We start from the raw sequence: 19,286 nt of genomic DNA, 5'->3' as shown, positions 1-19,286 counted from the left end.
GGGGTCGGGGCTCCGTCTTTGCCTTCGTCTCCCTGGGCCTGCCTGGAATGAAGGGGCCGCTGGGACACTGCGGGACCTCCTGAAACCAAAGGAACCCGGGGAGAATTTGGATACTCCTGGAATCAAGGTACAATTGGGACACTGCAGGGCCCTGTGGAAAAAAAGGAACCTTGTGACACTGCGGAATTCATGGAATCCAGGGACCTTTGTGACAGGGGGGCCTCATAGAACCAAAGGAAACCTGAGGTGTTTCAGAAGGTCATGGAATCAAGGGGCCACTGGGACACTGCAGGGCCTCTGGCAATTAAAGGAACACTGGGACACTGGGGCAGGACATCCCCCCTGCAATGGCACCAAGACAATGCCCCATTTGCAAAGGGGTCAGTGCTGAGCTGAGAGGGGGCCGGGACAAGGCAGGAGATGTTGGAACCCAGACTGGTTTGACCCCAAATGAAGCCCCTGATGGTGAGGGAACCCCTGGAGTCCAAGGACTGTCAGTCCATGGGTTTCTACCAGAAAGGGCCAGTCCCCTTTCTCAGGGGCAGGTTCTTCCAACAGAACCCTTCTTGGGGGGGGTGTGGAGATTCCTGCCTTGGCTGGGGACCCCCCCAAGGTCACTGCTGGAGGTTGAGAGCAGAGATCTCCCCACGAGCGCTGGTCCGGGGGAGTTCCATCCATCTCTAATTAAGAATTATTGCTTTTGTCCTAGCTTTAGTAGAATTGCTTCAACAATTGCTTAGTGTAGTGCCCTGTCCTATCTTATCCTGTACTACTGGTAGTTTTAGTGTGTATATTGTGTAGTAAATAATTTAGATGAGGATCTTTTATCTGATGATTTGTAACTCTAAATAATTCATTTTCTGTCAATAGATCTGATTTGCCATCATTAAACTCGGGGGACAAAAGTGATTCAGTCACACGTCTGTAATTCCTCTAAACTTCAACTGTTGGCACAATGCAAGGCTGAGATTGGATCCAGCAGCCCCCAGCACCCCACAGTAAGTTGGAAGCTCAGGGGGTCACCCCCGTTTCCCAACCCCCCAGTGCCCAAAGACCCCCTTGGGACCGTCGGACCCACCAGACCACCCCCCTTTTCCACCCCTCTTCCTGTTCCTTCTACTCTCCCACTGTCCCCTCAATCCCCAATTTACCCCCGAATAGTTTTGGGGTCCCAACCCCCACTTTTTGCCCCCTCTCCTGTGGGTGCTGAAGGAGAAAATGAGGCTGCACACCCAGAGTTCCATTTTGGGACTTGTCCCCCGACACTTTTTGGTGTCCCCTTTTATTCCTGTTCTCTTGTGAGCAGCACCTGGTGTTTGTCTTTCAGTCCACCGGAATTCCCAAAGCAGTGCCCTGATCCCACACATTCCCCTCCCCTCATGTGCTGGCTGTTCAGCCACCAGAGAAAAACACAGGCTGGTCATGCAGGCTGGTTAAAGAGCATTTCCACTTGGAGAAACAACCTTCTCTCTCTCCAAGCACTCAGCCAAGGTCCATCCTCCCTTTGCATTCCCATGAACTCAGGGCAGGTGCAGAGTGACTCCGCTTGGTCCCACCTCTGCCCCTGTTCTGTTTGGACACGCAGAGTTCACGGCCAAGAGGGCCAGGACCCGGGATCCTTGTCTTGGGGCTTGTCCCATGAGCTTCCAGAGGACTTGGAATATTGAAACCAGGCAGATTCTGAAACCCCTGCTCCTGGTGCTGCCACAGTGCCCATCCACTGGCACTGCAGGCATGGCCTGCACTGAATGGCCAGTGCAGCAGGAGCTCTTCTGCCCACGGGAATTATTAATGATAAATGGAGGACAGGCAAGTTTTGATCTGTGACACAACTAAAATAACAAGGATTGTTATTTTACAGGGGTGTTAAAGGTATTATCAGTCACACGGATCACAACGTCAGGTGCGGCCAAGAAGGCATCTGAGTGACAGGGACACACCATGGCTGAGTCATTAACCAGTCAGGAAGAGTTGGTAGACCCAGTGAATTCCCCCTAGAACAGTGTCTGCCCGATGGGACATGCGGGCAGGGCTTGCTGTGCTCAGCATTCCCTCCCTGCTCCCGGGATTCCTGAGGGACAGTCTCTGCATGTGCAGGATCAGATTGTGGGCTGGGTCTGCTCAGGATAAGGTTCCATCAGAGGGACTGGAAGCCAGCAGGGTCCTGTGGGAGACAGAACACAAGCACAGCCCTTCCCCACATTGAGCACTCGAGAGGACCTTGTCATTGGGTGTCTTCTTGCAGGGTTTTGTTCAATACTTGCTGATTCATATTCAAAAAACTAAGGGTAAATACAGGTTTGTGATGATGATGATGATTTACTTGGGGTGTCACGTTCACCCTTTTTTGTTTTAAAAGTACGGTTTTTAATACAGAGCACTCATTTCTTGCACCAGGGATAGGCACAAGTGATAAGACCACATTTACAGTTTTTTGGTTTTCTTTCTTCTTCTTTTTTCTCTTTCTTTTATCTTTCTTCTTTTGTTTTTTCTCCTTTTTTTCTTTTTTCTTTCTTTTTTTCTTTTTTCTTTTTTCTTTCTTTTTTTCTCCTTTTTCCTCATTTTTTCCTGTTTTTTTCTTTTCTCTCTTTTTTTCTCCTTTACCTCTTTTTTCTTCTTTTTTTTTATTTTCTTTGTTTTCCTTTTTTTCCTTTTTTCTTTTATCTCCCATTGTTTTCTATCAGTTGTATTTTCAAGGAAGATTTAAACACATATCAAAACAATCTCCACATACATATCTTACAACAACAGATAATCTGGCACTGTTCCACGTTTGTGAGGATTCCCAAGATCACAAACACTGAGACACGAAGGTTGGAAATGAAGCAACTTTATCCTGTCCCTTGCCATAGTGTTCAATCCACACCCAGCCCTGGATTTCTGGGAAGCTGCTGGGCAGGAGCAGGAGATGGAGCTGGTGCTCAGGAGGGGCAGGCCGGCCGTGCACCTTCCCTTGGAGGCACTTCAATTCTCCAGGAGATCCAGTGGTTCCAGGGCTGTGTGTCCATTCTTCAGCCATCCAGCCCCGGCGCGGCCGCAGCCAAAAGCAGCCCCGTTTCCCAAAAGTTCTGTGAGGAAGGACAGGAGTGGAAAACCCTCACAGGAGGTAAATGAGCACCATTAAAGGCAGGAGAGAGACCCCCCCACAGGAGGGAGATTCCCACGAGTCAAGGTGGGAGACAGAGCCCTCAGCAGAGGCCCTAAAGCCCCGTCAGCGGGGACATCAACAGGCTGAGCAGCAGAGCAGATACAAACGGCAGGGAATACATCCTCCTCCTCCCCAGAGATGTCGTCCAACAAGTCTAAAAGATGTGTTTTCAAGGTGTCCAAATTGAAATTGCTCATCCATAACCTTCTGTCCTGCTGCATTCAAGACCTGTTGCAAAATCTTCCAGTAAAGTCTGTGTTCTTGGGAAATTCCCTGCCCCGTTGTTCCTACAGGGCTCCACAGATCCCTGTGCCGGGGGCTCCGCTGTCCCGTTCCCACGGGATGAATGCCTACACTTCCCACCTTTGTTGAGTGGCAGGTGCTGGGAGAGTGTCCCAGAGCTCAGGTCACACGTCGGGGCCACCAGAGATGGGGCTGAAGGAGAAAATGAGGCTGCACACACAGAGTTCCATTTTGGGACCTGTCTGCCCATCTTTCCAGCATCCCCCTTTCATTGGGGTTCCTTTGGAAACAGCGCCTGGGCTTTGTCTTTTAGTCCACTGGAATTCCCAAATCACCCCAAGGTAGTGCCCTGATCCCACACTTCCCCTCCCCTCATGTGCTGCCTGTGTTCAGCCACACAGAAAAACACAGGCTGCCATGCAGACCCTTCCAAGTGATTTTCCACTTTGGCAAACAGCACTGTCTGGATTGAAAACACCAGTCAAGGCCAAAACACTCCTTGTTGATCCTGATTAACTGAACGCAGCTGCTGCTGTCTTAACTTGTTCCCACAAAAATTCTCAGGGTTCCTTTGCTTCCAGGAGCCCCCCCATGTCACAATGGCCCCTTGATTCCATGGCGTTCCAAAATGTCTCAGGAATCCTTTGGTCCCATGACCCTGCATATCCCAGTGGCCCCTTGGTTCCATGAGGATGCACAGTCTCAGAATTCCTTGGTTTCAATGAGGCTTTGTAGTGTCCCAATGGCCCCTTAATTCCAGGAGTTTCCACAGTGTCCCAACAGCTCCTTGGTTCCAGGAGGCCCTGCAGTGTCCTAAAGGCCTCCTGATTCCCCAGGGTTTCGCAGTGTCCCGGTGTTCCTTTTGTTCCGTGAGGATCCGCAGTGGAACATGGTCCCTTTGGGGCCATAAGGCCCTGCAGGGTCACAATGGCCCCCTGATTCTGGGAGGTTCGGAAATATCTCAGGGCTGAGAAAACTGGGATTGTTCAGGTTGGAGAAGGGAAGGCTTTGGGGTGACCTAATTGTGGCCTTCCAGTGCCTGAAGGGAGCCAACAAGAAAGATGGAGAGAGACTTTGGACAAGGGCCTGGAGTGACAGGACAAGGGGCAGTGGCTTCGCACGGATAGAGGGAAGGGTTGGAGGAGATAGTAGGAAGGAATTCTTGATTCTGAGGGTGCTGAGATGCTCTTTAAGGCCCCTCCCAAGCCAAAGCATTCCATGATTCTGGGACTGGTGGGGGAGGTGTTTTCCATTGTGGGGGAAGGAAGGAGGGGGCAGCAGAACTGATACCTTGGACACCTGGCAGGCAGGCTTTGGTTTTCCTTGGAGAATGATGGATGGAGTCCCTTGGGAGTCAGTCCTGAAGAACAAAAGAGTCCAGGAAGGCTGGAGGTGCTTTAAGAAGGAAATCTTCAAGCTCCAGGAGCTGTGCCCATGTGCCCTAAGACAAGCCAGGGGGCAAAAAGCACAGCTTGGTTAAAGAGAGAACCCAGGCTGGAACTCAGGGGAAAAAAGAGAGTGTCTCACCTCTGGAAAGAGGGGCAGGAAACTTGGGAGAACACAAGGATGTGGTGAGGTCATGTAGGGGGAAAATTAGAAAGGCCAAAGACAAACTGGAACTGAATTTGGCCACTGCACTTGCAGACAGCAAAGAATGTGTCTCTAAATCCATGGGCTCCAGCCAAAGCCGTGGAATTTGTTTCCTTTGGGTTCAAGGTCAGGCTGTACCTGTGTCCAGCCCGGAGGCTCAGAAAAGCATTTCGGGGGGAGGTTTCTGAGGGCAGCACTGACCAGACTTTTGTGTGTGTGTGTGAGACAGGCAGAAGCACAAATGCCTGCACAGCCCAGAGCAGTCAGTGTGGGGCTGTGTTTGCTGCTGCAGAGACCCCCAGGGAACAAACCCAGGGAATAGTTTGGGTTTATTCCTTGCTCTGTGTCAGTGGAATAGGATGTTCCACAGGAGCTCTGTCCCCCTCTGTGGCACCGGGTGGCTCGAAGCTGAAGGGGGGGGGGTCAAGTGCAAGTTCCCTTCTGAAGTGTGTGTCCCTAGGGAGGACACTTGCCTTATTATTGCTTGTTATTTGTAATATAGATGCACCACACCTAAGGATGGATTCTGTAGAATATGTGCCATCTATATTTGTGTTGGGTCTGGCTGAGCTGCAGTTCAGTTCCCCACAGCAGCCCTCCCAGGGCTGTGCTTTGCACTGGCAGCTGGAAGGGTGTTGAGAACACACCGGTGGTTTGGCCACTGCTGAGCACAGCACCAACACTGGGACATTCCTTCCTTAGCTGAGGGCAAGAGCCTGGGAGGGGACCAAGCAGGTCAGCAGAGCCCAACTGACCACAGGGACACTGCAGACCATGGGAGGTCAGGTCAGCTCTAAAAGCTGGGGCAGGGAGCAGGAGGGGGGCATTGTCCTAGTTAGGACAACTGAGACCAGTTCATCATGGCATGGGTGTAACCCAAAACTGTGTATTCTATAGCCTTCCATGCCATTTCCCAGAAACGGTTGTCAATAGACTATTCGCACCCTCTGCCCATAGAGCCTGACTCCTCAGGCTATAAACTAGGTGTTAAGAGGCCTGTGAGATAGGAGGATGCTCTTGTCCTCACACCCTTTGTGGAACTCCCCGCCCTGAGGGAAGTACTGAGCATTCCTGCCTGAACTGGAGGATATATAATCTTGGAGTCTTGGAACATTTTTGGAACCACTCGTGGGATCCAGAGGAAGGCTGCAGCTCATCGCTCTTAAGCAGACTTAGACCATCACTAGACTGCAATCACCACTTTTGACCAGACTGCAACTGCTCTCCCACCAGCAGGTTCTTCCCCTCTCCCTTTGCTTTGGACTCAAGCAGGGCCCAAGGAACACCACTTTGTTCATGCCCCAGGGTACTGGGTTATATATTTGGGTTTTTGTGGGTTGAGACCAATTGTTTGTATGATTGTACTCACTGTATTGTTTTAATAAATTGTTATTCTGACTTATAATCTCTCCTTTGAGTTGAGTTCATCTCCCCTGCTGGTTAACTCTTAAACCAGCACATTTTCCTAAAAGACTTCAAGCTTCAAATCCTCTTTAAAAGTGGTCAGGAACAAGGGTCTCAGCCTTCTTGGGGCTGTGACAGACCAAGGGAACACAAAGGGTCTGAGGAAACGCCCATTTTGTGGGACAGAGATGATGCCCAAAGCTCAGAGGTGGGCTCCTGAAAGTTGGTGCCATTAACTGTCCTCGGGAAGGAAAGCCCCCAGCCCCAGTGTTTCAGGGGCAGGTGACAGGGTGCCCAGGGCAGGCAAAGGCCAGCAACAGGTTCCTGTGCTGGCCCCTTTTGGGTGGGAGCAATCCCTGACAGAGTCAGGCTGGCAGGTGGCATCCAAGGTTTGGAGGTGGCTCCCGGGGGGGATGACAGTCCCTTTCCTTGGGAAGGACAGCACCCAGCCCCAGTGCTGGGGGGCAGAGGAAAGGTTTCCCAGGGCAGGCAAAGGCCAGCAGCAGCTTTCTGTCCTGACCCTTTTAGCATGGCAGCAATCCCCAGACACATCCAATTCTGGAAGTGCTATCCAAATTTTGGAGCTGGGCTCCTGGAAATGATGGCAGTCCATGTCTTTTCCAAGGACAGCATTTGACCCCCATGCTGGCAGTGCAAGTGACTGACTGCTGAGGGTGTTGCCAAATGCTCTGACATTGTTGGGATCAATCAAACCCTCGAACACCGTGGGTTTAGTGTGACAAAGCAAGGCATTACTTTCTTTGCTGGCTGTGTATGTGGCCAACAACAATGCTGCCTTCATACAGACAGCAGTACATCACTTTTGCACCCATTTACACATTTTTGACAAAGAAATTAATGTTCATTGGTGCCAAATGGCACCATTTCATTGTTCCATTTCATTAATCAGTATTTTAGCCACTCTTGCTTAGTACTGTCTTGTTGCTTATGCTAATTAGTTCACACTTTCAGTCTTTTTAACATCTTTTTCCTCCAGTGGGGATTTTCCCCCACAAATGCTGAGCCTTTGTTCATCTTCCTCCTGACCTGCTGCTTTCTGCAGAAGGCCCTTGTTTCCAGATATGCAGGTTCAGAACACATCTTTCTCTCCCAGGCTTTGTTCACTGAAGCTTATCAAGGGTAACTCACAAAACTGACAGTTCTAGTGCTTTTCCCAAGCTGTGTTCTCTCCAAAGTAACTTGTGAGGAATTGTTGCTGTGTGCTGGCTAAAGGTGATTTATGGCCTAACACCCCCTCTGTGATTAATGGAAACAACGAATCCAAAGGCAAAGTGGGCCCACTGAAAGATTAGGGAAGTTCTCTAATTTCCAGGAAGGGCCCCGTGCTGCCCCCAGACTCTTGGCTGTGGCTCCTTGGGGCGAGTGTGTGATTCCCCCCGAAACTGGGACTAAAAGGTTCCCCTTTGCAATGGTGCCCGTCTGTGCCTGGTGCATTGGGAGAGGCCTGTGCCGAGGGCAGAGCTGGAGAGCCCCTGTGCTGCTCCAGGCCTGCAGAGCTGCCTCTTTGCCTGCAGCCCTTGCCAGCTGGGAGCGGGCAGGCCTGCGGGCTCCCTGCCTGCTCTCCAGCCTCTCCCGTGCCTCGGGCGCTCCAGCCCCGGCCCACTGGGGCTCCGCTGGCCTCGCTCCGTGGTGCCCGTGTCTCCTGCCCCTGGGCAGCCCCAGCCCACCCCGCTGGGCCATGGGCTGGCTTTGCCCACAGCCGGGAGCTTGGAGAGCCTGGGGGGAAAGCTTCTGCCAGGGGGGTCCTTCCCAGGCCTCCCGTCAAACGAGGCAGGGTCTCTCCTGAGAGCAGGAATTCTCCCTTGCTCAGCAATTTTCCAGGGCCTTTACAGTGGAAGTTTCTGGCAGGGGAGTTCCAAAATCAGGAAGTTTCTGAATGCTTTTCAGTTGGGGTAGTTGTCACATAAGTGTCCAGGTTTTGGAGAAGAGATGCTGAACAAGGGCCCTCTATATCCAGCTGTAAATACTCTGCTCAACAGACAAGGTGAATAAAGTTCAAGCTCCAAACAAGCACCAGAGACCACCAAGAGGCCACCAGAAGACCCTCAGTGACCAAATAAGGACTTTGGAAGGACTTCAGAAGGACCTCTCTGAGCTGATTCCCATGGGTGTGATCTTTCTGAGGGAAGGAGTGAATATGTAAGACATTTGCTGGATATGTAAAATTGTGAGTAAATCTCAGCTGTGCTGGGGGAGAACGGGGCACGCTGATGGTTGGGGGGAAGATCCTCCCATGGGTGAGGGGCTGATAACAAAGAATGGCTGCCCACTATTGCTCCCAGTTGAGCCTTGGGGGTTTCTTTTCTGCCCATTTACGGTCCCACCATGAGGAGACAAGTGCCCCTTGCAGCCCTGGGCCCTCATTGCCTCCTTGTCCCAGCTCAGGAGCCTGGGAGGTTTTCACAGGTTTACTTGTTCAAAAAAAAAACCAGGCAGGGAATGTTTCTTTGCCCTGCATTGCTGTAAGGGGGGGATGTTGAACGGGGGAGGGGAGTTTTTGCCTTGGGTGATTGACCCACACAAAAGAACCAACCAGCAGATCCACATTCCAAGCTGAAGACCCTCCAAAGGCTGTGGAGGGGTGTGGGGTTTTTTTAACTCTCTCCTCAGAAATGGGAAGCACTGCCTGGAGGATGCCACTTGTCCCTGCATGGTCCCAGTTTCTCCCAGTATGATCCCACTATGAGTCCAGTCACCCCCAGTATGATCCCAGTAAATTCCAGACACTTGCAGTGGATTCAATGAATCCACTTTGATCCCAGTCATCCCAGTATGGTTGCAGTCCCTCTCACATACTCCCAGTGTTATTGCAGTCACTCCCAGTATGGTCCCAGTATGAGCCCAGCAGGGGCCCAGCTGCTCCCACTCTGATCTCAGTTACCCCCAGTGTGGTTGCTTCAGGATGGATCAGGAATGGGGACCCCTCTGAGCCCCTCCCTTGTGTCACCCTGTTCTGAGGGAGCTTTGGGGGGACATCTGCACCCCCACATGGCATCCAACGCATCCCAAAGTGTGCTGGAACCCCCTTAAACCACCCCACAGCCCCCAAGGAACCCCCAAACCCACTCAGAGCCCACCCAGCACTCCACCTAACCCTTTTTTGGGGGGACTTTCATGGACTCTGGTGTTACTGGGAGCTTCCCCTGGCTGCAGGCGAGGAGCTCTGGGGTGAGAGGGGATGTTGGGAAGGGGGGGTCGGTGAGTCAGAGGGGATAAAAGGGGTGGTGGGACCCCAACACTGAATGTGAGAGGAGTGGAACCCCCCTAAAGTGAATGGGGAGGGAGACTGAGAATTGGGGGATGATGGGAAAAAGGTGGGAGAGGTCAGAAGAGTGGGGAAAAGGGGAGGGTGGGACCGCCAAACTGAGCATGAGGGGGCTGGGGATTGGGGGAATGATGTGTAAGGGGTGGGAGAGGGGGAAAAAGTGGGGGTTGGGACCCCAAAACTGATCTTGGGGTGGCTGGGGATTGAGGGGACCATGGAAAAGTGGGAGGAACAGGGAGAGGGGTGGAAAAGGGGGGGTGGTCTGGAGGGATGGACGTTCCCATGGGGGTCTTTGGGCACTGGGGGGTTGAGAAAGGGGGGTGGTCCCCCTGATCTCCCAACTTACTCTGGGTGCTGGGGGCTGCTGGATCCAATCTCAGCCTTGCATTGTGCCAACAGTTGAAATTTAGAGCAATTCTAGAGGGGTGACTGAACCACGTTTTTCCCCCAGGCTTTAATGATGGCAAATCAGATCTATTGACAGAAAATGAATTATTTATTTTTACAAATGATGATACAAAAGCTTTTAATCAGAATTATTTAGTGAACAATAGAAACACTAAAACTACCAGGAGTACAGGATAAGATAGGACAGGGCACTACACTAAAGCAATTGTTGAAGCAATTCTACTAAAGCTGGCAAAGAAGCAATAGTTCTTAATTAGAGATGGATGGAACTCCCCCGGACCAGCGCTCGTGGGGAGATCTCTGCTCTCAACCTCCAGCAGTGACCTTGGGGGGGTCCCCAGCCAAGGCAGGAATCTCCACAAACGTGGAACAGTGCCAGATTATCTGTTGTTGTAAGATATGTATGTGGAGATTGTTTTGATATGTGTTTAAATCTTCCTTGAAAATACAACTGATAGAAAACAATGGGAGATAAAAGAAAAAAGGAAAAAAAGGAAAACAAAGAAAATAAAAAAAAAGAAGAAAAAAGAGGTAAAGGAGAAAAAAAGAGAGAAAAGAAAAAAACAGGAAAAAATGAGGAAAAAGGAGAAAAAAAGAAAGAAAAAAGAAAAAAGAAAAAAAGAAAGAAAAAAGAAAAAAAGGAGAAAAAACAAAAGAAGAAAGATAAAAGAAAGAGAAAAAAGAAGAAGAAAGAAAACCAAAAAACTGTAAATGTGGTCTTATCACTTGTGCCTATCCCTGGTGCAAGAAATGAGTGCTCTGTATTAAAAACCGTACTTTTAAAACAAAAAAGGGTGAACGTGACACCCCAAGTAAATCATCATCATCATCACAAACCTGTATTTACCCTTAGTTTTTTGAATATGAATCAGCAAGTATTGAACAAAACCCTGCAAGAAGACACCCAATGACAAGGTCCTCTCGAGTGCTCAATGTGGGGAAGGGCTGTGCTTGTGTTCTGTCTCCCACAGGACCCTGCTGGCTTCCAGTCCCTCTGATGGAACCTTATCCTGAGCAGACCCAGCCCACAATCTGATCCTGCACATGCAGAGACTGTCCCTCAGGAATCCCGGGAGCAGGGAGGGAATGCTGAGCACAGCAAGCCCTGCCCGCATGTCCCATCGGGCAGACACTGTTCTAGGGGGAATTCACTGGGTCTACCAACTCTTCCTGACTGGTTAATGACTCAGCCATGGTGTGTCCCTGTCACTCAGATGCCTTCTTGGCCGCACCTGACGTTGTGATCCGTGTGACTGATAATACCTTTAACACCCCTGTAAAATAACAATCCTTGTTATTTTAGTTGTGTCACAGATCAAAACTTGCCTGTCCTCCATTTATCATTAATAATTCCCGTGGGCAGAAGAGCTCCTGCTGCACTGGCCATTCAGTGCAGGCCATGCCTGCAGTGCCAGTGGATGGGCACTGTGGCAGCACCAGGAGCAGGGGTTTCAGAATCTGCCTGGTTTCAATATTCCAAGTCCTCTGGAAGCTCATGGGACAAGCCCCAAGACAAGGATCCCGGGTCCTGGCCCTCTTGGCCGTGAACTCTGCGTGTCCAAACAGAACAGGGGCAGAGGTGGGACCAAGCGGAGTCACTCTGCACCTGCCCTGAGTTCATGGGAATGCAAAGGGAGGATGGACCTTGGCTGAGTGCTTGGAGAGAGAGAAGGTTGTTTCTCCAAGTGGAAATGCTCTTTAACCAGCCTGCATGACCAGCCTGTGTTTTTCTCTGGTGGCTGAACAGCCAGCACATGAGGGGAGGGGAATGTGTGGGATCAGGGCACTGCTTTGGGAATTCCGGTGGACTGAAAGACAAACACCAGGTGCTGCTCACAAGAGAACAGGAATAAAAGGGGACACCAAAAAGTGTCGGGGGACAAGTCCCAAAATGGAACTCTGGGTGTGCAGCCTCATTTTCTCCTTCAGCACCCACAGGAGAGGGGGCAAAAAGTGGGGGTTGGGACCCCAAAACTATTCGGGGGTAAATTGGGGATTGAGGGGACAGTGGGAGAGTAGAAGGAACAGGAAGAGGGGTGGAAAAGGGGGGTGGTCTGGTGGGTCCGACGGTCCCAAGGGGGTCTTTGGGCACTGGGGGGTTGGGAAACGGGGGTGACCCCCTGAGCTCCCAACTTACTGTGGGGTGCTGGGGGCTGCTGGATCCAATCTCAGCCTTGCATTGTGCCAACAGTTGAAGTTTAGAGGAATTACAGACGTGTGACTGAATCACTTTTGTCCCCCGAGTTTAATGATGGCAAATCAGATCTATTGACAGAAAATGAATTATTTAGAGTTACAAATCATCAGATAAAAGATCCTCATCTAAATTATTTACTACACAATATACACACTAAAACTACCAGTAGTACAGGATAAGATAGGACAGGGCACTACACTAAGCAATTGTTGAAGCAATTCTACTAAAGCTAGGACAAAAGCAATAATTCTTAATTAGAGATGGATGGAACTCCCCCGGACCAGCGCTCGTGGGGAGATCTCTGCTCTCAACCTCCAGCAGTGACCTTGGGGGGGTCCCCAGCCAAGGCAGGAATCTCCACACCCCCCCCAAGAAGGGTTCTGTTGGAAGAACCTGCCCCTGAGAAAGGGGACTGGCCCTTTCTGGTAGAAACCCATGGACTGACAGTCCTTGGACTCCAGGGGTTCCCTCACCATCAGGGGCTTCATTTGGGGTCAAACCAGTCTGGGTTCCAACATCTCCTGCCTTGTCCCGGCCCCCTCTCAGCTCAGCACTGACCCCTTTGCAAATGGGGCATTGTCTTGGTGCCATTGCAGGGGGGATGTCCTGCCCCAGTGTCCCAGTGTTCCTTTAATTCCCAGAGGCCCTGCAGTGTCCCAGTGGCCCCTTGATTCCATGACCTTCTGAAACACCTCAGGGACCAGGACTGGGACCCAGCAGGACACCCCGGGAGCAGGATGTGAGCACACTGGGACCTTCCAGAACCAGAACTGGGGCAACAGGGATCATACTGGGAGCAACTGGGACCACACTGAGGGCTACTGGGAGCAACTGGAGGCCACATAGGATATAGTGGGAGGGCCTTGGAGTCACTGGGATCATACTGGTGGAAACTGGAATGTTACTGGGGCATCTGGGAGTGACTGGGAAGGACTATGAGCATGCTGAGGGCTCTACTGGGATATACTGGGAGTGTCTGCAATCATGGTGGGGGTGACTGGGACTGTACTGGGAGTGACTGGGACTACGTGAAGGGGAATTAGGACCAGGCTGGGGGCAACTGGAAGGAACTGTGAGTGACTGGATGTACAATAGAATCAACTGGGATTGACTGGGACTGTCAGGAGGGAAGACCGGGATCATACTTGGAGTGACTGGATCTGTGCTAGGGGCAACTGGGACCATGATGGGGACAACTGGGATCATACTGGGATCACGGTGGGAGCAGCTTGGCCCATGCTGGGAGCAACTGAGACCACACGGAGGGTGACTGGGGTCATACTGGGATCATATCAAGAGTGAGTGGGATCATGCAGGAGGTGATTGGGATCATACTGGGAGCAATTGGGAGTGCACTGGGGATGACTGGAAGTGGCTGTGAGCAACTGGGATCATGTTGGAAGCTTCTGGGGGCAACTGGGAATGAGTGGAACCACATGGGGGAAACTGGGAGCAACTGGAAGAGACCAGGAGTGACTGGGATCATCCTGGGACTGACTGGGCACTGAATCCGAAAAATCAGTCCGAGAAACTGCTCAGAGACTTTTTTATCTTTAAGCAGCAAGGTATTTGTTTATTCAACATTGGGAGCAAGCCAGCTCGCGCTGGACAAACTTGCTCCAAGGCTTCACACAAAATCAGCATTTTTATACAATCTTCAGCTGGGATTAAATGCATATTCAAGTGATTCCAACATCTATCTCTGCATATTAATAAAGGTGGAGTATAGGTGGAGCTCAGGCGGGGCTTGGGGCGGTGCTTCTCTTGGCCCTCAATCCTGAGGGGACTTCCACTCTTCCTCCATGGCTCTGGGGGCTTCAACTCATCTTCCTCAGCTTGACCTTCCTTCTCTTCCATTGTTCTTGACCCGCTCACTGAAGCTTGGAAAAAGCCCTGGCTCCCGGCCTATTCCTCCTATTCCAATGTCTCCCTGATCCTGTTGTCTCTCTAATTTATCCCCTCTAGGCCTAGGACATGTTCCTGTACTATTCTCTGAAGCTTTGCTCCAGTCAGTAGAACAGAACGAGCACAGATGGTCTTGGCTGTTGGGAGCTTGTTAGCAGGCCCAAATTTCTTAGTGAACTCTTTTGGGCCTGGCCTCCTGTTTCACCAGGGACACAGCCCGGGCCCGGGTGTTCCCATTCCCATTCCACGGGTTTGCATTCCTGTTCCAGGTGTTCCCATCCCATTCTAGTTGTCCCCATGCCATTCCAGGTGTCCCAATTCCCATTCCAGGAGTTCCCATTCCCATTCCAGGTGTTCCCATTCCCATTCCACGTGAACCAATTTCCTTTCCAGGTGTTCCATCCCATTCTAGGTGTCCCCATTCCCATTCCTATTGTCCCTCCTCCCATTCCTGGTGTTCCCATCCCACTTCTGTTTTCCCCATTCCCAGTTCTTGGTGTTCCCATTCCCATTCCAGGGGTCTTCATTCCCATTCCTATTGTCCCCATTCCAGGTGTTCCCATCCCACCTCTGTTTTCCCTATTCCCATTCCAGGTGTCTCCATTCCCATTCCAGGTGTCCCCATTCCAATTCCTGGTGTCCCCAATCTGCTCCCAATGTTCCCATTCCCATTCCAGGTGTTCCCGTTCCCATTCCCATTCCAAGTGTTCCTATTCGCATTCCAGAGTTTCCCATTCCCATTCCTTATGTCCCCATTCCCATTCCAGGTGTTCCCATTCCCATTCCAGGTGTCTCCATTCCCATTCCTATTGTCCCCATTCCCATTCCAGGTGTTCCCATTCCCATTCCTGGTGTCCCCATTCCAATTCCTGGTGTCCTCAATCTGCTTCCAATGTTCCTGTTCCCATTCCAGGGGTCCCCATTCCCATTCCCCCTCTCCCCATTCCAATTCCTGGTTCCCATGGAGGAACTGCCGGATGCCAAAGGAGGAGCCAGAATTTATTGCCCAAAGCAGGACATTTTCACACGAAAATTAACCAATGTCCCTGTGATGTCATCGCTGTATCTCTGATGTCACCACTGTCCCTGTGATGTCACCAATGTCTCAGTGATGTCACCGCTGTCCGTGTGATGTCATCGATGTCCCTGTGATGTCACCAATGCCCCTGTGATGTCACTGCTGTCCATGTGATGTCATCAATGTCCCTGTGATGTCACCGCTGTCATTTCCCCTGCTCGTTTACCATTAAACCAGCACACCAGGTCTGTGCCCAACGGGGGTCCCTGTGGATCATCCAACGCGGGTCCTCCCATGGCTGATGGAGTTGGAGCAGCGGCCGAAGCTCTTCCCGCAGTCGGGGCACTTGGGGCTTCCATTACTGGTGGGTCCGTTGGTGGGAGGTCAAGGAAGAGCTCTGCGTGAAGCTCTTCCCACACTCCCCACAGTGGAAGGGCCTCTCCCTGATGTGGAGGCGACGTTGGGTGTAGAGGGTGGAGCTATCCCACATTCCCTACATGTGTAGGGCTGTTCCCCAGTGTGGATGTGCTGGTGGTTGAGCAGCTTGGTGCTTGTGCTGAAGCTCTTCCCACATTCCAAGCACTTGTAGGGCCATTCCCTGGTGTGGATGCAATGGTGTTTGCAAAGGCTGGAGCTGTCCCTGAAGCTCTTCCCACACTCCGCACACGTGTAGGGCCTTCCCCACTGTGGATCATCTGGTGTCGGAGCAGGTGGGAGAGGAGAGTGAAGCTCTTCCCACATTCCTCACATGTGTAGGGCCGTTCCCCAGCGTGGATGCGACGGTGGGTGCGGAGGTGGGAGCTCCATTTGAAGCTCTTCCCACACTCCCCACATGTGTAGGACCTTTCCCCACTGTGGATCATCTGGTGGCTGAAGAGGTGGGAGCTCCGTTTGAAGCTCTTTCCACACTCCCCACACGTGTAGAGCCGTTCCCCACTGTGGATGCGATGGTGGTTGCGGAGGGCGGAGCTCTGCCTGAAGCTTTTCCCACATTCCCTACACGTATAGGGCCGTTCCCCACTGTGGATGTTCTGGTGGCTGAGGAGGTGGGTGCTCCTGCTGAAGCTCTTCCCACATTCCAAACACCTGAAGGGCTTTTCCCTGCTGGGAGGCTGCTCAGGGACCACCAGCTCGCAGCTCCGCCTCAAGCTCCGGCTGCCTTCCCGGCACACGCTGGCTCTTTCCTCCTCACAGTCCCCTGGGCTGGCTTTGGAGCCCCTCCTGCGGGGGCATCTCCGGCCCTTTTCCTCCCCACTGCCTTCCTGTGCCGGAGAGCCCTTCAAAACGGCCTCTCCCACCAGGCTCTGCCGCCGGGATTTGTCCTCCGCGCTCTCCGGCCTCACCTCGGGGCCTGGGGCAGGAAGCAACAAGGACAGGCAGGGGATTTGCCTCCGGCCCACAGGGAAGCCCAAGGACATCCCCCCAACTCCGGCCCCGGCAGGACGGCCACAAAAGACCGACCCAAAGGGGCACTGACTTCCTCCTCACCTGCCTGGGGGGCCCGGGGCATCTTCCTCTTCCTCACAGCCTCCTCCTCCATCCGCCCAAGCTCTGGGAAACAGAAATCCTGATGGGGGGGGAAAAACTAGGGGTGAGCGCATTGCCTTGGGGGTTCCTCCTGCCCAAGTCCAGCTCTAGGTCCCCCTTCTCCGGACTGCTGGGGGTCCTGTGGCTCCGGGGGGTTCCCACTCACCGGGGTCCCCTTGAGTGCTGCCAGGGGGGTCCCAGAGCTCACTTCTCCCCACTCTGCCTCCCGGGGCCGGCCGGCCCTCCTCTCTCGCCTCCCACCCTCGCAAACCTCTTGGCGCTCTCGGCTCCCACCCCGCCTCAAGGCCCCCCCTCCTCTCCACACTCCAAGGCCTTCCCCCTCTCCGGGACCCCCGCTTAAGGGGCCCGGCGCTCCCTCTCTGCTCCCCCCCGCCTCCAGCATTCCGGGGTTCCCCCCCGGCTCTCACGGGGGGCCCCCAAACCGCTCTCGCCCCCCCCGCCATTGCCAAGCGACCGCCAGGACCTTTGGGCTGCTCTTCTTTGTGCTCCCGCTCGGCTCCTCCCTCGGCTGGGCCGCCGCTTTTGGCGGGTTTCCTCCTCCGGGATCCGCCCCCTGCAGCCCTTCCCCCCCTGGCCCAGCCCCCTTGGGCCCCCCTTGAGCCCCCCTTGAGCCCCCCTTGGGCCCCCCTTGCCCAATAAGTCTGATTATACAGACAAGCAATTGGTTTTAATCCACAAAACCCAAATGTAGAACCCAGCACCCTGGGCCATGAACAAAGTGCTGTTCCTTGGCCCCCCCCCCGAGTCCAAAGTAAAGGGAGAGGGGAAAAAAACCTGCTGGTGGGAGAGCTGTTGCAGTCTGGTCAAAAGTGGGGATTGCAGTCCAGTTGAGGGTGGTGGTCTCAGGCTGGTTGAGAGCGGTGAGCTGCAGTCCTCCTCTGGATCCCACGAGTGGGAAAAAGGTTCTGAAATTCCAGGTTTATATATTCTCCAGTTCAGGCAGGAATGCCCAGTCCTCCCCTCAGAGCGGGAAATTCCATAAAAGGATGCTTAGTTCTTTCCCTCAGAGTGGGCAATTCCATAAAAGGATATGAGGATGCTCAGTCCATAAAAGGGTATGAGGGTGCTCAGGACATCCCCCCCACCTCGCAGGCCTCTCCTGACAACAGTTCCTGGGAAAATGGCATGGAAGGCCATAGAATCCACAGTTTTGGGCTACACCCATCCAGTGAGGAATCGGTCCCAGCTGTTCTAACTAGGACACTGTGTCCGTCATCGCTGCCATCATCATCATCATCGGCCTCGTGGGAGTCGGTGTCTGGAAGCTCTGATCCGGTAACTCCCGGGATGGGGGTCGGGAAGGGGCACGGATCCACCCGGCAGCATTCTGGGGATCCTGTGCCACGGGTGCTGATCCCACTTTCTTTCCACAGGGAAGAGGAAGGGGAATGGATACGACCCCGCGCCCACCAGTGAGTCCCAGCAGCGTGTGTGGATCCAGATCCTCTGGGCAGGGATCCCAGGATGGATGCTGGGATTCCAGAGGGGAATGGGGGCCTAATGGCTGGAGCGGGATTGGAAGGGGATTCCAGCTCAGGGCAGGATTCCAGAGTGGGATCAGGTGCAATTGTGGACTGGGATCAGGGCTGGATTCTGGAGTGGGATTGGCGTGAGATGGATGGAGTTGGGTTGGGGTGGGATGGACAGAGCAGGATCAGGTGGGATTCCGGAGCAGTTCCTACTCTCCCTGGGCTCCACAGCTGGCTCCATCCCCTGGGATGGGAACAGGGACATGGTGACTCCTTTCCCCGCTCTCATCCCAGCAGGAATCATGGCCTGAGCGATCCCGGAGCTGGATCCACCCCTTCCCTCTCCCTGTGGAAAGGCAGGAGCTGCTGGCAGAGCTCATCCCACTGCTCCCACCCACCCCGGCCCCCCTGCGGCTCTTCCCGATGGATCAACTTCCTGCTTTTTCCCGTGTGAAACCCAGGACCACAATTATTCCCGAGGCTTTAAGTTGGGTGTGAAAATCTCCTGCTTTGGGCAATAAATCCTGGCTCCCTCCTCTGGCATCCGGCAGTTCCTCTGTGGGAACCAGGAATAGGAATGGGGACAGGGGGGACTGGGATGGGGATATTGGGGACAGGGATGGGGACACTGGGAGCAGGTTGGGGACAGCAGGAATGGGAAGGGGAACTCCAGGAATGAGAATGGGGACATTGGGAGCAGGTTGGAGTCACCAGGAATGGGAATGGGGACATGGGAAACCAGGATAGGGATAGTGGGGACAGGAATGGGGACACTGGGAGCAGGTTGGCACAGCAGGAAGTGGGAATGGGGACAGGGATGGGAACCCCAGGAATTGGAATGGGGACAGGGATGGGAACCCCAGGAATGGGAATGGGGACAGGGATGGGAACCCCAGGAATGGGAACCCCAGGAATGGGAATGGGGACAGGGATGGGAACGTGTCTCTCCAGGAGTTGGTTCTATACAAAGTTCGGTCCCTGGCTCGAGGCCACGGGAAGCCCCTTCTTTGGGAATGTCTGGGAACCAGGTGTCAGAGGTTTGAAAAGAGGTGTTGGAATTGTTTCCCAGT

General features: G+C 53.0%; 2 protein-coding genes and 1 pseudogene across 2 annotated transcripts in view; 2 read left to right on the top strand and 1 right to left on the bottom strand.

Moving 5' to 3' along the window:
- Positions 1-18,751, top strand: part of LOC135404417 (class I histocompatibility antigen, F10 alpha chain-like) — a 44,307-nt gene extending 25,556 nt beyond the window's left edge. Inside the window, exons 6-7 of the mRNA XM_064639148.1 lie at positions 18,121-18,159; positions 18,511-18,751. Coding sequence (XP_064495218.1) covers positions 18,121-18,159; positions 18,511-18,527 — 56 coding nt within the window. The 3' untranslated portion in view covers positions 18,528-18,751. The remainder of the gene's footprint in view (positions 1-18,120; positions 18,160-18,510) is intronic.
- LOC135404433 (zinc finger protein 239-like) overlaps positions 1-19,286 on the top strand; it is a 352,167-nt pseudogene that overhangs the window by 75,676 nt on the left and 257,205 nt on the right.
- LOC135404435 (class I histocompatibility antigen, F10 alpha chain-like) overlaps positions 1-19,286 on the bottom strand; it is a 115,371-nt gene that overhangs the window by 88,072 nt on the left and 8,013 nt on the right. The window lies entirely within an intron of this gene.

Source organism: Pseudopipra pipra, chromosome W (assembly GCF_036250125.1).
Source record: "Pseudopipra pipra isolate bDixPip1 chromosome W, bDixPip1.hap1, whole genome shotgun sequence".
Lineage (NCBI taxonomy): Eukaryota > Metazoa > Chordata > Aves > Passeriformes > Pipridae > Pseudopipra > Pseudopipra pipra.
This window is presented reverse-complemented; position numbering and strand designations above follow the sequence as displayed.